Raw genomic sequence first — 15,144 nt, 5'->3', positions numbered from 1 at the left:
TTCATAGGATGTCCAAAGCCTAAGTATAAGACAGTTAGTATATTAAATGTCATTTATTACAAAAAAAGGTTAGCAGTGTATTAATTTTGTTCAGTAGTTGATGAAATAATTGGTACGATATTAAAACAATGTTATACTGGTCACTTGGTTTTGTTCATCTATACCATTTAACTTTCAACTGCTCATTTTGCAAATAATCAATACTTACTTGACCTTGCTGAATCTTCCTCTGTATTTGTTGCATACTTAAAGGCTGCAAATTTCCCGGTTTTGTTGGAGCGGGCCTGTGAGGTTTCAAAGAATCATCAGTTACATCGTTATATACATTGTCTGGTATTTCGTGGTACAAACTATTACCAGTCACGTCACTGTAATGTCTCCCGACTTCTTCATACGGTCTTCCACTAATACTACCGGCAACACTACTATAACCGTACGCAGCTGATTGATTATTGTACAGATTGGTTGAAGAGTATGGATCTCGCTGAACAACCGCTGAGTTATTGTAGTTGTTTGTTTTGTATAATGTGTTTGTGGTGGTTAACTGTGATGAAGACGTGATGTTGTTGTGGATTGTTTGTGGAAGATGATTGTAGAGATTCTGATTTGAACCTAAAACGAAAAATGGACCGATTAAAACCAGCATATTATCCTCTATCTCCTCCCCTTACTCTATTTATTGATTTAATCTTTCACTTAGCGATTGCTACTGTTAGGTTTCCCTTGAACGACGCCGACTTCATTTCCATTTCTTTTTTATTCTTTCAATTAGCCTTTGTGTGATATCATTTTTAGTAATGAAGATATGAGACATTTATTCGAAAATTAAATTTGATTTAACAAATACTATAATTTGTATCCGCTTTTTTTTTGTTTCTAATAGCAGATTCCACAAAATTATTAGGGTCTCTTAAATGACATTACCATTCCTTTTTATCATACTCTAACCACAAATTATTTATTGTTTAGAACATGGTATCAAGCAGTTTTGATGGTACTTTGATTTTAGTTAAATATTGTGTTTATATGGGATTATGCCACAATTAATTGCAATGCAAAATACATTTTTGACTAAAAATTTGACGTTGTAATTTCCTCTCCGCAAATCGTTTTCAAAAAAAAAATTAAGAATAAAAAAATAGTGTACTAGGTATAACCTCCAAAGTTGTTGATGGTTATGATTTGGCGGTTATAATAGCAGATTCCACAAAATTATTAGGGTCTCTTAAATGACATTACCATTCCTTTTTATCATACTCTAACCACAAATTATTTATTGTTTAGAACATGGTATCAAGCAGTTTTGATGGTACTTTGATTTTAGTTAAATATTGTGTTTATATGGGATTATGCCACAATTAATTGCAATGCAAAATACATTTTTGACTAAAAATTTGACGTTGTAATTTCCTCTCCGCAAATCGTTTTCAAAAAAAAAATTAAGAATAAAAAAATAGTGTACTAGGTATAACCTCCAAAGTTGTTGATGGTTATGATGTGGCGGTTATAATAGCAGATTCCACAAAATTATTAGGGTCTCTTAAATGACATTACCATTCCTTTTTATCATACTCTAACCACAAATTATTTATTGTTTAGAACATGGTATCAAGCAGTTTTGATGGTACTTTGATTTTAGTTAAATATTGTGTTTATATGGGATTATGCCACAATTAATTGCAATGCAAAATACATTTTTGACTAAAAATTTGACGTTGTAATTTCCTCTCCGCAAATCGTTTTTAAAAAAAAAAATTAAGAATAAAAAAATAGTGTACTAGGTATAACCTCCAAAGTTGTTGATGGTTATGATTTGGCGGTTATAAACTCTTTTTTTAAGAAAATTCTTAAATAATCTTTGTTGAAAACGATTTCCGGAGTGGAAATAATTTCAGTTCAATCAATTGTGGGTTAACTCCATATAAAAATATAAAATAATCTTACACACCAATATGTGACAATATAATTCTTCTTTTTCTTGAAGAGAACTGCAAATTGCATAATATAACTTATGTTTCTTTAAACTATTAATCAAATCGATTGTTACTAAATGGAACTTCATATTAATAAATCATATGAATATAAAACAGACCAAGGTGTTCAAAATTAACTAGGTTGTAAAATAGAGAATTTTAGACGAACACGTTAACTAGCAAATAATAAATTAGAAATCAAAAATAGGGCTTTCTTATTGCGTGAGTTGCAAGAAGAAGTATAAACGAGTCGTTGTATACAGTGTGTAAAAGCCAAATGGAATAAATTCATTATTTAGGTTACTGTACATATTTATAAAAAATCCCGAAACAAGTCAAATTTAAATTATAACTTGACATTTTTTAACGTGAAAATGCAACCCCTACCTTCAACCCCCTTAGAATGACAGGTAAAACCCCCAATTTTTAAAATAGGAAGTATAGGCTTGTGATATATCGTTTGAAAGGTCTTTTCATTCTCCATTCAAAAATGTTGTCGCTTTCAAAAAGTTTATTAAGATTAATTAAGATAAAATAAATTAAAATCATGTGGTTACCGAAATTCGCTACAATACAATCAAAAACTAAAATGTAATGCAAAACGTAATAAAATGTAGAACACGAAAAAGAACTATGAATGTTAATGAAGTAGATATTCAAAATGTTCACCGCGAACGTCTTGGCAATATCCTAATCTCAAATAAAACTGTCTTCTAACATTATTTAACATAACAGGCGTGATCGACCTAATCGCAAGCGTTATTCGTTCTTTTAAGTCATTTAAATCAGAAGGTTTCGTTTTGTACACATGGCTCTTCACAGATCCCCATAAAAAGAAATCTAATAATGTAAGATCAGGTGATCGCGCTGGCCATTCAATCGATCCTCGCCTCCCTATCCACCGATTGGGAAATATTGTATCGAGGTACTGCCGGACATTAAGTTGGTAATGTGGTGGTGCTCCATCCTGCTGAAACCATATCGTATTCGCTGGAACTTGAGGGTTTCCTGGATCAGGATATAAATTTGCCAACGTTGGAATGACATCATTTTGAAGTAGTGCCAAATAATTGTTGCCATTCAAGTTGCTCTCAATGAAAAAGGGACCAATGATATTGTTTCCTACAATCCCTGCCCAAACATTAACCTTTTGAGGGTATTGAGTGTGTTCTTCTCTCATCCAGTGAGGATTTTCCGTGGCACAGTAGCGGCAATTTTGCCGATTAGCATGGCCGTTAAGTGAAAAAATACACTCATCAGAAAACATAACGTCTTCTAATTGGATAATATTGTTATCCAACATGTCCATCATTTGCTCACAAAAAAAAGTTCTATCAAAATCGTCTTCCATGAGCTCCTGAGTAGGTATCGTCTTATAGGGATGCAATTTATTTTCTTTTAATATGTTTACTAAGAATACTTAAGAATAGAAGAGGAGTATAAAGAAATTGAAGAACAAAGCGGCTTCAGAGCAGGAAGATCGTGCGTGGACAACACATTTACCCTTCAACAAGTAATTGAAAAACGAACAGCTCGAAACCTCCCTACGCATCTGGTATTTATAGATCTGGAGAAGGCTTATGATACAGTTCCTTTAAAACTCTTATTTAGTGTCTTGACGAAAACGGACCTTAGTAAAACATATCTAAAAGCAATACTGAACATCTATAAATGTCCTCAAAGCACTGTAAAAACAGGAAATACTTTCTCAAGGGTATTTACAGTAACGAAAGGCTTGAGACAAGGATGTTGTCTTTCCCCTACCCTATTCAAAATATATATCCAAGAAGCACTGCACCAGTGGAGACAAAAATGTGCGGGAATGGGGTTGAAGCTTAACAACCATTATCTGACAACGCTGTTCTTTGCAGATGATCAAGTACTAATTGCAAGCTGTGAAGAAGATGCAGATTATATGCTTAGAAAGCTCAAAGATGAATACGAAAAATGGGGGATGAGTATGAATATGTCTAAAACAGAATATATGCGAATAGGCAATGAAGACGAAGACCCGGATTTGGAAATTAGACAAATGAAAAGGTGCTACGAATACAAATATTTGGGAAGTATTATCTGCAGTAAAGGAACAACGGAACGAGATATAGACTATAGAGTGCAACAAGGCAGGAAGAGTGTTCAAATTCTGAATTCGATACTTTGGTCCAACAAAGCTACTATGAGAACTAAAATGACTATCTACAAAGTAATTGTAGAGCCCATTCTTACATATGGAGCAGAATGTTGGCAAATGACAGTAAAAGGAAAGAAAAAAGTTGACACGGTTGAAATGGACTACCTAAGAAGAGCTTGCCGTATATCAAGAGTAGAACGTATACCTAATTCTGAAATTAGAAGAAAAACAGATAGAGTACATACAACTTCTGAAAGAATAGAAACTAGACAGTTAATATGGTATGGACACGTACAGAGGATGGACGACAACAGATGGCCAAAAAGAGCTATGGAATACAATCCAAGTAATAGAAGGAAACGAGGAAGACCAGCCAAGTCTTGGATACAAGGTGTTATGGAAACCATGAAAGATAGAGCAATTGATGAAGACACCTGGAGAGATAGAAAAAGATGGCGATCGAAATGCAGGAAGCGGCAGAAGCTGTAGGATCCCCGCTTATATATATATATATATATATAATATGTTTACTATCGATGTATGGCTAGCATTGAATGTAGTGGATGCCTGTCTACTCGATGTATGTGGATTTTCCTGAAACTCAAGCAACACATCTAATTTGAGTTCATCACTCAGTGCATTGGCAGCTGCTTTTTTTATCTGCCTTACATGACCAAACTCGCGAAACTGCTTCTCTATTTTACTTATTGTTCCTTGGGATATAGGCGGTAAATTAGGAAATTTCTCATGAAATAGGCGAGTTACTTGTTGTGTTCGGGTGTTACCTCCGTAACCAATCATTTGTAAAACTGTTATTTTATGCATTTCCGTTAATCTAACCATTTTTCAGAATTGAATTGAACGAACTTTTTACTTAAATTAAAATACTGACAACTAAAATAAAACAATTTACTAATGCGTGTTAAAATAACGTTGCCACGGAAATTCTTTAAAGTTTTTTAATGGTTACCATCTAAAAACCACATTGCTATGGTTTTTGTTCACTTTCTCATTATCAAGACCTAAACGGGAAATAAGTTTTGAGTATATTTTAGCGAATTTCGGTAACCACATGATTTTAATTTATTTTATCTTAATTAATCTTAATAAACTTGAAAGCGACAACATTTTTGAATGGAGAATGAAAAGACCTTTCAAACGATATATCACAAGCCTATACTTCCTATTTTAAAAAGTGGGGGTTGTACCTGTCATTCTAAGGGGGTTGAAGGTAGGGGTTGCATTTTAACGTTAAAGAATGTCAAGTTATAATTTAAATTTGACGTATTTCGGGATTTTTTATAAATATGTACAGTAACCTAAATAATGAATTTATTCCATTTGGCTTTTACACACTGTATACACATAGTAGCACACTTTCTATATTAATTAAATAATTGGGCAATAGTTTGTGTATCTATACGATTTATCAATATTATTTTTCAATTTCTTTAAGCTACATTCCAAAAAGAACTTATGGATAAATGTTTATGACATATTAACACGGTGTTGTGAAAACTACATATGTATTTAGTGTTTAAGCTTTTACTAATAAGTGATTTCAAACAAAGGAAGCACTGGTCAGGATTAAATGTTAACTTTTTTTAGCTTGTATAAAAATTACTTAAATTTTTTTTCTTAGAGTATACTTTTATGAAGAATATCTTATATAAATAGGAAAAATTAAAAGAAAAATAATGTTACTTACCAGATGGTTCTGGTGTTAAATCATAATAATTCCCCCCTCCGAAAACGGAGTTGGTTGAGGAGTACACAGGATCATATCTTCTCGTCGACCGATATGGATCGTTATCTCCATTGCTCGCAACACTTTCGATCTTATTTTGATTGTCCATTTGTATATTCTTATTATTTTGTTTCATATTTCCGTTATTCGTCGATTCACACCAGATCTTGTTTATCACAGATGCCGTATCGTTTTTCTGCGGAGAATTGTCAAACGTTTTTCCGTAGAAATCTCCTATATTAGAATATGTTTCTAACAAAAAAAGAAAAATATTAGATTAGTTCAATACTGACAGGCTTTCACGTGTACTATTTATTTGGTAAGAAGTTAAATCTTTGCATAAGTATGACATTATTCAGGATGAACGATGAACTTAAACCGTCTATCCGTACACAACAGCATACATCGAACTGATGGTCGGTGATTACTTTAACTAATGGTAATTGTAGGTTTTGTTTTGATTGTAGTATGTATGTTTATATAGTACTTTGAATATACACTCGCTATCATAAAATCCGGGTCACCTTGAAAATTTTAAGTTTCTTGAATATTTTTGCATCTGGTGCAGTAATAACCTTTTTTTAGGCTAATGTATTTTTTATTTGTCATCAATGTTTGTTTTGAAAGAAAAAAAAAACGGTTTTTTTATTGTTTTTATTGAAAAAGCAGAAAACAAACCAAATTGTTGAAACAGACATACGAAAGAAAAAATGAAAAATACAGAACATGGTAAAACATCAGTGGAATTTCAATGACTAATATCGTGTATTGCCTCCCCTTGCTTTAATAACCTTGTAGACGACGGGGCATATTCTTAATTTTTCTCCAGATTACATGTTGTGGTCTGTTACTCCACCCTCTCACTAACAGATCCTTAAGCTCCTGTGCGTTGTTAGGAGGAAGTGTATGGGTTTGAATACGTTTTTTCAAATCGTCCCCGAGATGTTTGATGGGATTCAGGTCCGGAGACCTAGCTGGCCAGGGTAACCTCGTAATTTTAACCTCGTCCAAGTATTGCATACTGATCCTGACAACGTGCGGTCGCGCATTTCCTGCATAAAAACGGCGTCTTCTCCAAGCCCTGCCATGGTGGGCATAACATGTTCTTCCAGAATCTCCGTAATGTACCTTCGTGCAGTTAAGGACCCATTTTCGATGAACGGTAATTCTGTGCGGAAGTCAGAAGATACACCTCCCCAAGCCATGACTGAGCCTCCACCAAATGGCATTCTTGGAGCAATTCAAGCTTGTGAAAATCGTTCACCGGTTCTCCTCCAAACTCTTACACGTCCATTGGATCCAGTTAGGCAGAAACGGGATTCATCTGAGAATAATACTTTGCTCCAATCATTAATTCCCCAATGCGCGTATTGTCGAGCAAAAGCTAGTCGTGCAACTCGATGCGCCCGGTCAAGTGGCGGTCCTGTAGCCATTGCCCGAGAAGATAGTCCAGAAGAACGAAGTCTTCTCCTGACTGTTGCAACGCTAACATTACAATTTCGTACTTCCTGTAGGCAATTTCGATGCATAACCGCAGTTGAGGTCCGGTTTCGTAAAGCCTGAAACACAAGGAAACGGTCATCTCGTGCCGTGGTCGTTCTTCTTCGTCCAGAGTCAGGTCGTCCGGTTAGCAAACTCGTCTTCTGAAAGCGTTGAAGCACTCGTTGAACCGTAGAAAGGCTTACGCCAACAGTTCTTGCGACTTGCCGTTAAGTGTGACCGCCTTCCACAAAAGCAACAATGCGTGCCGTTTTAAAATAGTCAATGTATTTTTGGCAAAAAATAAACAATAATAAACACTAATAATGGCACTAATAAACACTAATGGTGGCAATAATAAACGTTTGTTTCTTGCGTTTACACAGAAAGTCACAGAAGCATAATAAGACATTTAAAACAAGCGGCAGTTACAGGTACCGTTCATTTTGGGAAGTGTATAGTTTTCCGCGAAATCGGCATTATTGAAATTCTTTGTTACAAAGGAAACTGCTAACCCGACAACAATTTTCAGAAACATGCATTAGTTTGTATTTGTGTTATTATTATTTACGATAAAGCTCGTTAAAAATGAAATAACGGCGGTTTTTAAGGTGACCCGAATTTTATGTTCGCGAGTGTATATATATATATATATATATATATATATATATATATATATATATATATATATATATATTGATACTAAGACATTTTTATATATTTTTTCGACGTTTCGGCAGGAAATCCATGCCTTTTTCAAGAAATAATATTGACTAAAAAAATATTTTATCAAAGACATAATACAGTTTAAAATAAAAACTTTTGACTTACCAAGCATGTAAAAATTCGGTGCTAACAAGAGTAACAAGTAAACATAGACGTCACAAATTAAAATGATATTAAAAGCATAGGACAGACCCACTAAGTCACTACATGTAAAGTGTATTTTAAATTTAATATGTTGTTTATTGATGTTAGTTTATCATTTAAATAATAAGTTATTTTAACATCATAGGCGTTCTGAGATTATCTTTTTGCGTGTTTTTAAATTAAATTAAAATATATCTTGTTTAAATTTTTGACATCTTTTTTATCATTTATTGCGTTATTATTCTTTTTGATTTGTATAGACTTTAGAAGTTCTTTCTTCTTCCTGTTATGTTCACTTTTTAGGATCTTGGTTTTGTCAAAATCAAATTTATGTTTCTTTTCGTTTTCATGTTTAGTGAGGGCGGTTGAGTTTTTTTTGTCATATTTGTGGGAACGTATTCTTGAATTAAGTAGCTGACTGGTTTGTCCAATATATACTCCATCACAATTCGAACAGGGAATTTCATACACAACATGCGATTTTTTTAATAGAGGGGTTTTTGTTTTTAGTCTTGTAAGTAAAATTCTTTTTCAAAAGACTGTGCCCTTTATGAGCAACCGTAATGTTATGTTTAGACAGAAGATTTGCAATTTGTTCTGATAACCCTCAAATCAATATTATTTCTTGAAAAAGGCATGGATTTCCTGCCGAAACGTCGAAAAAAAAAATATAAAAATGTCTTAGTATCAATATATATATATATATATATATATATATATATATATATATATATATATATATATATATATATATATATATAATTTGTTATTTCCTGACCGTAAATTTTTAAATAGAAATTTTTTTAATTCCTGGGTTTGTCGTTCTGTTAGACCTAAAAACACTTTATTATTGCTTAAACGTTTCGGCTACATTCACCATTCTCAATAAGCACTTAAATTACATAAAAACATTACTTTTAATTACATAAAAACATTACTAATTATATTTTATATTTATATAATCACTGTTTGTTTGTGATGGAATGGAAAACGTGATATTCTACACTAAATATGGCAGACACTTATAACGACGACTGATTTAGGGTTGTACCCTATCTGCATAAGATGCATACGATACGAAAATATCTGCATTCGATACATTTACGACAACTCAATTTATTAAATTGTGATATATATTGGGGAGATCTTTTGTTATATATATTCAGGGATTCTACATATTCACTGCCTTCCCTCGCTCAACCGTTTCCATCTCTCTCTCTCTCTCTCTCTCTCTCTCTCTCTCTCTCTCTCTGTTGTCTCATTCTCCATCGTTTAGGCCGCTTTTACTCATGGCGGCGTCTACTTAGGTCCTCCAGGATTTTCGGGGTCGTCCTCTTTTCCTCCTTCCTATGGGGCTCCATTCGGTTATTCTTTTTATCCATCTGCTGTCGCTAGTTCTTCTTACATGTCCATACCACTTTAGTCTTTTTTGTTCTATATATATGTTAGTATGTCTGTTTCTATTCTTTATATATTCTTTGCTTTATTTCGTCATTATTTCTCCTATCCATTCTTGTTACTCTGCAGCATCTTCGCAGGCATTTCATCTCTGTTGCTACTATCTTACTGCTGTTTTTTTGTTTATGATCCAATTTTCAGCCCCATATGTCATAATACTTCGCACTAATGTTTTATAAATCTGTGTTTTTGTCTTCATATTTAGGTGTCTATCCCACCATACTGAGTTAAGTTGTCGGATTGCTGTTCTTGTTTGTCCTAATCTTTGTGTAATTTCTTCCTCTGTTGTTGCCTTTTTCGTGATTATAAACCCCAAGTATTTGAATTTATCATTTCCTTTGATTGTTACGTTGCCATCAATCTGTAGATCTTCTATGTCTTCTTCACTTGTAGAGAGGTACTCTGTTTTCGCGAGGTTAATATCTAGGCCAGCCTTGGTATATTCTTCTTGTAGTTTCTTCATCATGTAGCTGAGGTCGTCTTGGTCACTATGATTGCACAAGAGATCTTTTATATAGGTCTTATTATTAATACCATTTTGATCTTTTTTATGCGAATCATCTCCAATACATACTCTGTTATAGTTCTTTTCTTTTTAAAAAATCTGTACATTTTCAAAATTCAAAATATAGCTAAGCTCTGGCTGGCTCCGGTGGGCACATGGCAAATTACAATGTTTACTAGAAAAATAATTATATAACGGAGTTTTAGAAACAAAAATAAGTTTTATTTATTCTATAAAATACAGAAAGATTCACATATTGATTTGATTTTGATTCACATATGAGCAATTTCAAAGCATTCAACACAAAATCCGGGTTGATCAGGACATTTTTCGCAGTGACATGTTGTCTGCTTTCTAATTTTGTTTTCGGAGCAAATTTTGCAACTCTTTCTGTCTGTTCGTCCCTTATTAACCATAGGAATTTTTTAAATACTATGTCTGGAGGCAAGAATATTTCTTGTTTCACGAAAAGAGGTATACCCGAGAAAAAATATGCTTGACAATAACATTCAACCAATCATAATGGTCACTGGTTATATGAGTAGCTCAGATTCTGACAGTGAAGAAATCTTAAAATTTAGGTACATATATATTTTTTTCAATTTAGTTTGATAACATGTTTAATACAGTTTTATTAAACATAATAATTTTTATTACAGTTTTTAGTAATTTTGTGTGAATAATACCCGTTACGAGGTTCAAAGCTCTTCGATCTTGAATCCATCAATCTACTCAATAGGGGTAAAAACAAAGGCATTAATTAGATCTGAAAACTCTAGTTAACACGGAATAAACAGAATGATCAAAATGATGGAGCCCTGAGGTAGATTTCTGTTCAGTGTTTATATCATAATCCATCTATTAACTTATAATATGCAATGAAAACACCTTAATTTCTGGTTACTACGGTTTAAATATTTATTTACTGTAGATGTTATCGGACAACCTGCAGGTATACCCAGTTTTCAAAATCAAATAAAAGAAATAAAAAAGAAGTACAAACACGTTCATCGTAATATTACCTCGTACAACGCTAAAAACATTGTATTCTATGGAAATTAAAAAACAATGGGTTTGAATCTTTCTTTAATCCTGGTAATAGGTTTCAAATTTTCTTGATTAAAATAGATCACAAGTTTCATGTTGTAAATATATTAAAAAGGGGATAAAATGTATCAACGAAATTGACTTTTTGTTACAAGACAAAACACGATTAAACAACTACGAATGTATCTACAATTTTCAAATTCTTATATTAAACTTACTATTTTGTACTTTTGGAAACGCCCCTGCCACCCCATTACTGTTTTTCTCTTTCCTAACTGGTTGTGGTGGATCCAAAACTGGTATCTCATTGTCTTTCCCCAGCAAACACTTCTCTAACTCGGCTAAAAACTTCTTTTGGTCTTCATTCTTCTCTGGAGATTCTAACTTTAAGAGCAACAGATCATTGTCTAGATTATTATCAGTCTTATTAAAGGATGAGGTCAAATTTTTTTGAGCTGCAGAAGTCTGTTTTGAAGTAACTATATTCGAGTCTTTCTCTGTAATGTCTGAAAATGAAATTTTAAGATTATTAAGAGTAAATGGTAAAAGTAAAATTATAACGGTTACATATTTGAAAGTATGATTTTAGTTCTATACAATATATTTACCTGTTCTGAAATAATTAAAACTCCTATTAGATATATCCCCTTGAACATAATTCGCCTTTGGTTCTGCGTTTTTGCTAGGACTGGATTCCAAAAGATTCTGGAGTACTTTGGTACTGGTGCTATAATTTGCATTCTGAATTCTACTATAATTCCTACTCGGACTGGTATCGAATAAATTTTGAGTGATCTTATCGATAAAAGTGCTTGTAGGTGTGGAAGTAGTCGGAGAGAGCGATTTTTGGGGACTAACAGGTTGAAATACTGTTCTGGTGTCAAAGGGATCTAAGGTAGGTTCGGGAGTAGCAAAGGCGGTTGTATTGTAGTAGGAAGGTGGCGAATTGTATGGAGGAGGAGCCAGTTCCATATTTTTAGGTGGAGATTCGTCAGGCCAGATATCATCTGAAAATTAATAAAGGATATCTTTGTAAAATGAAAACTTATCTTTCCCAGTTTATTTTCATTAGGTTCGAAAAAATTTACAACTTTTGTAAACATCATTTTTTATTATCTGGATTATCTTTTATTATCAGTGTCCTGGAACTTGATGTATGTAGGTGCAGATCAAAATAATATAAATAATTGAAAATCAATAACATGCACATTTGCAACAATTAGTTAATGTGCACTCTTTTTGGTCCATAACCTTTTTGCATATTACTCGTTAACATATCAGCATTGAAATGAGCAAAATACTAGCTAATAATTCATTTTGTACACGCGCCTTCTCGAAATGAACAAAAAGTATATTAATACCCTTGAGATCCTGCTATGTGATCAGAATATAATAGAAACGATTTGCTCAGGAGATAATAGATACGGTTTGCTGGGGCAGTATCAAAGTCAAGAGATAACCTGCTGATGTTGCGCTGACCAATAGGGTTAACTTGGTATAGGTACTGGGACACACAGGCGTGAAAATGAACGAACGGGCTGACGCCCTGGCAAGACTGGGTTTATTCACTATGCCTGTGAGACCCGAACCTATCATTGGGGTGCCCTTCAGTACTGGTCGGGGTAGTCACAAAGAGCTTCTTCTGTGGAGGTTCCAGGACTCCTGGGCCAGTTGTGGAGGTATGAGACAAGCTAGGCGCCATATAGTGGGGCTATCCAAAAGTTACAACCCAACTTCTCCATCTAGACCGTAGAAGATGCTCTCTAGTGGTCAGTATGCTTACCGACCACTGAGACACAGGCGGCACCTTCATCTGCTTGGATTGGCGTATGACCCACGGTGCCGTCTTTGTGAAAAGGAGGAGGAAACCTCTTTACAGAGCCTCTGGAAGTGTCCGGCACTGGCCTATCAGAAATGGTAAATCCTAGGCTCGGATTCGGAACCCCTGCTGATTACAGCAGATATGAGAGCCCAGAGCAACCTGGGCCCAAGAAACGCCCAAGAACAGGCCGCTATAGGCCTAGTCCGTATTCTAGAGATTCAATGGACCTGCCTTAGGTGGTCTAAGTATCTGAAGAGCTTACAACTTGTTGTCGTCACAACACAACATACACTTGTTGGTTTGTGGTCATTATGTAAAAATAAAGAGCAAAGCAGTTCTTAATAACAAGTAAGACAGAAGAAGGGTCTACTTACAGAGTTAATAATAAACCTGTTTTTTTTATAAAGGAGTACTTACACCTGGAAAGCTAGTTAACGTCTATAAAAATTGGTGAAAGGTCTGAACCAAATGGAGTTTTTAATGACAGTCGCAAATGTATGTGGAATATCTCCGCCTTTCTAGAAGGATTTAGTAACGGTTCGGTAACCGTGAAGAAAATTCAATAACAAAACCACTAAACAATCCCAAAACAATGTGGTCAAAACTATACCCAGAGATACAAGAATGTGTCGGACAATTTTCACTTCTCTTCTCTTCTTTTTTCTCGTTTGAGCAATTTAAACCAGAACAGTTCCTTCATTTTCGTTTAATAGCAATGAAACCCACGTTGCCGAAATATTTTGAAACTGAAAATTCTTCCTAATGATGGACCAAACACTAACAGAGTTTATTCGCAGTACTATGTTCAATCACCATATATTGTAATAAGTTCATGAACACTATTATATTGTGTATGTGTGGTCATTATTGTGACGGTGACAGGGTGTCACACACAGGGTGGGTATATATATAAATCATAAATTCCTAAGAGTACTATAAATTCCTAAAAGTTTGTAACAATTATTCCAATTTTAGGCGTAGATTTTTTTTATAAACTTTGATTCGAGTGAGTACGGATTCAACAAAGAAAAGTGTAAATTCTTAAGTTATTGGAAAGTATTCAAATAAAGATAAATACCTATACAAAGAATACTAAAAATATTTATATATTACCTACGACACTACCTTGTTGAGGTACATCTATAGGCTCATCCAGCAAAGATACAGCTCGTGACTCCGGTCTACTAGTGACTACTTCCTTCTTTCTTAGAACAGGAGCATCTTCCGGTGATATGTCAACCAAAACCCCTTCTCTACTTGTATCTATCTTTGGATCTGGCGGCCTCTGCGGTTTTTTTGATTTAAAGCTTTCTTGGTTTGTTAATTTTTTGTAGTTGAACTGGTTTTCTAGTGGTCGTCGCAATGAACCATTTACTAGAAGAATTCAGGAAAAATTCAATTTATATTTTACTGTTTTTGGTACATATTTAACAAAAATTTAATGCATTTAAATATTTTCTTTAATTCAATTCAGCATATGTCTTTATAACTGGATTAAAAACAAAATAACGACTTTTGGTTCTATCTTTGCGTATTTGCAATGAAAACTGTATAATAGTTACTCAATAGTTGCATATGTATAAAATGTTTAAAGACAAGTAATCGATGTTAAAGCTATTTTAGTTGTTATCATATGATCTGATGTCATAGCAAAAAAATGGTTATTCTGTTTAACTAGTTGACACACCACTAGTATTAAAGTGGTATAAAAGATGTATCTTAAAAATACTGAGATAAATATAATGATCCAAAAATTTTACAAGTATCAAAAATATTCTATTGCAATAAATAATTGTTTTTCAATAGAAAGCTAGGGCCCACGCATTGGATAACATGCGTGTCTTGTTTCAAAATACTTTCGCTACACTTTAAGTTAACCTTGTAGATTAAGTAGTTTTATAAATTTATTTGCCCTAGTAACGAGTTGATTTGTAATAGAAACCTGATATTATAAAAAGTTAAGCCGAAAGAAATCGGGTCCCTTAATAAACGTAATGTAGTTTAGTCAGTCGGTACTGTGTAATTAAACAGATGTAATTTTAGTTACGTGTAGTCAATGATATCAACATGCAGATCCAAGTAAATCGCGTTACATCTTCAATTAAATACTAT

The 15,144-nt window shown here is 33.7% G+C and overlaps 1 protein-coding gene across 3 annotated transcripts in view; it reads right to left on the bottom strand.

The window, feature by feature from the left end:
- The window catches only part of Ack (activated Cdc42 kinase), an 81,349-nt gene that overhangs the window by 16,449 nt on the left and 49,756 nt on the right, over positions 1-15,144 (bottom strand). For 2 of the 3 annotated variants that reach the window (XM_072525984.1, XM_072525985.1), the window contains exons 9-13: positions 14,146-14,406; positions 11,819-12,217; positions 11,429-11,716; positions 5,813-6,103; positions 209-612 (exon numbers count right to left, since the gene is read on the bottom strand). In XM_072525984.1, coding sequence (XP_072382085.1) covers positions 209-612; positions 5,813-6,103; positions 11,429-11,716; positions 11,819-12,217; positions 14,146-14,406 — 1,643 coding nt within the window. The remainder of the gene's footprint in view (positions 1-208; positions 613-5,812; positions 6,104-11,428; positions 11,717-11,818; positions 12,218-14,145; positions 14,407-15,144) is intronic. The other variant, XM_072525986.1, reaches the window with a different exon arrangement.

Source organism: Diabrotica undecimpunctata, chromosome 3 (assembly GCF_040954645.1).
Source record: "Diabrotica undecimpunctata isolate CICGRU chromosome 3, icDiaUnde3, whole genome shotgun sequence".
Taxonomy (NCBI): Eukaryota; Metazoa; Arthropoda; class Insecta; order Coleoptera; family Chrysomelidae; genus Diabrotica; species Diabrotica undecimpunctata.
The sequence above is the reverse complement of the archived record's forward strand: the minus strand, read 5'-3'. Positions and strand labels throughout refer to the sequence as shown.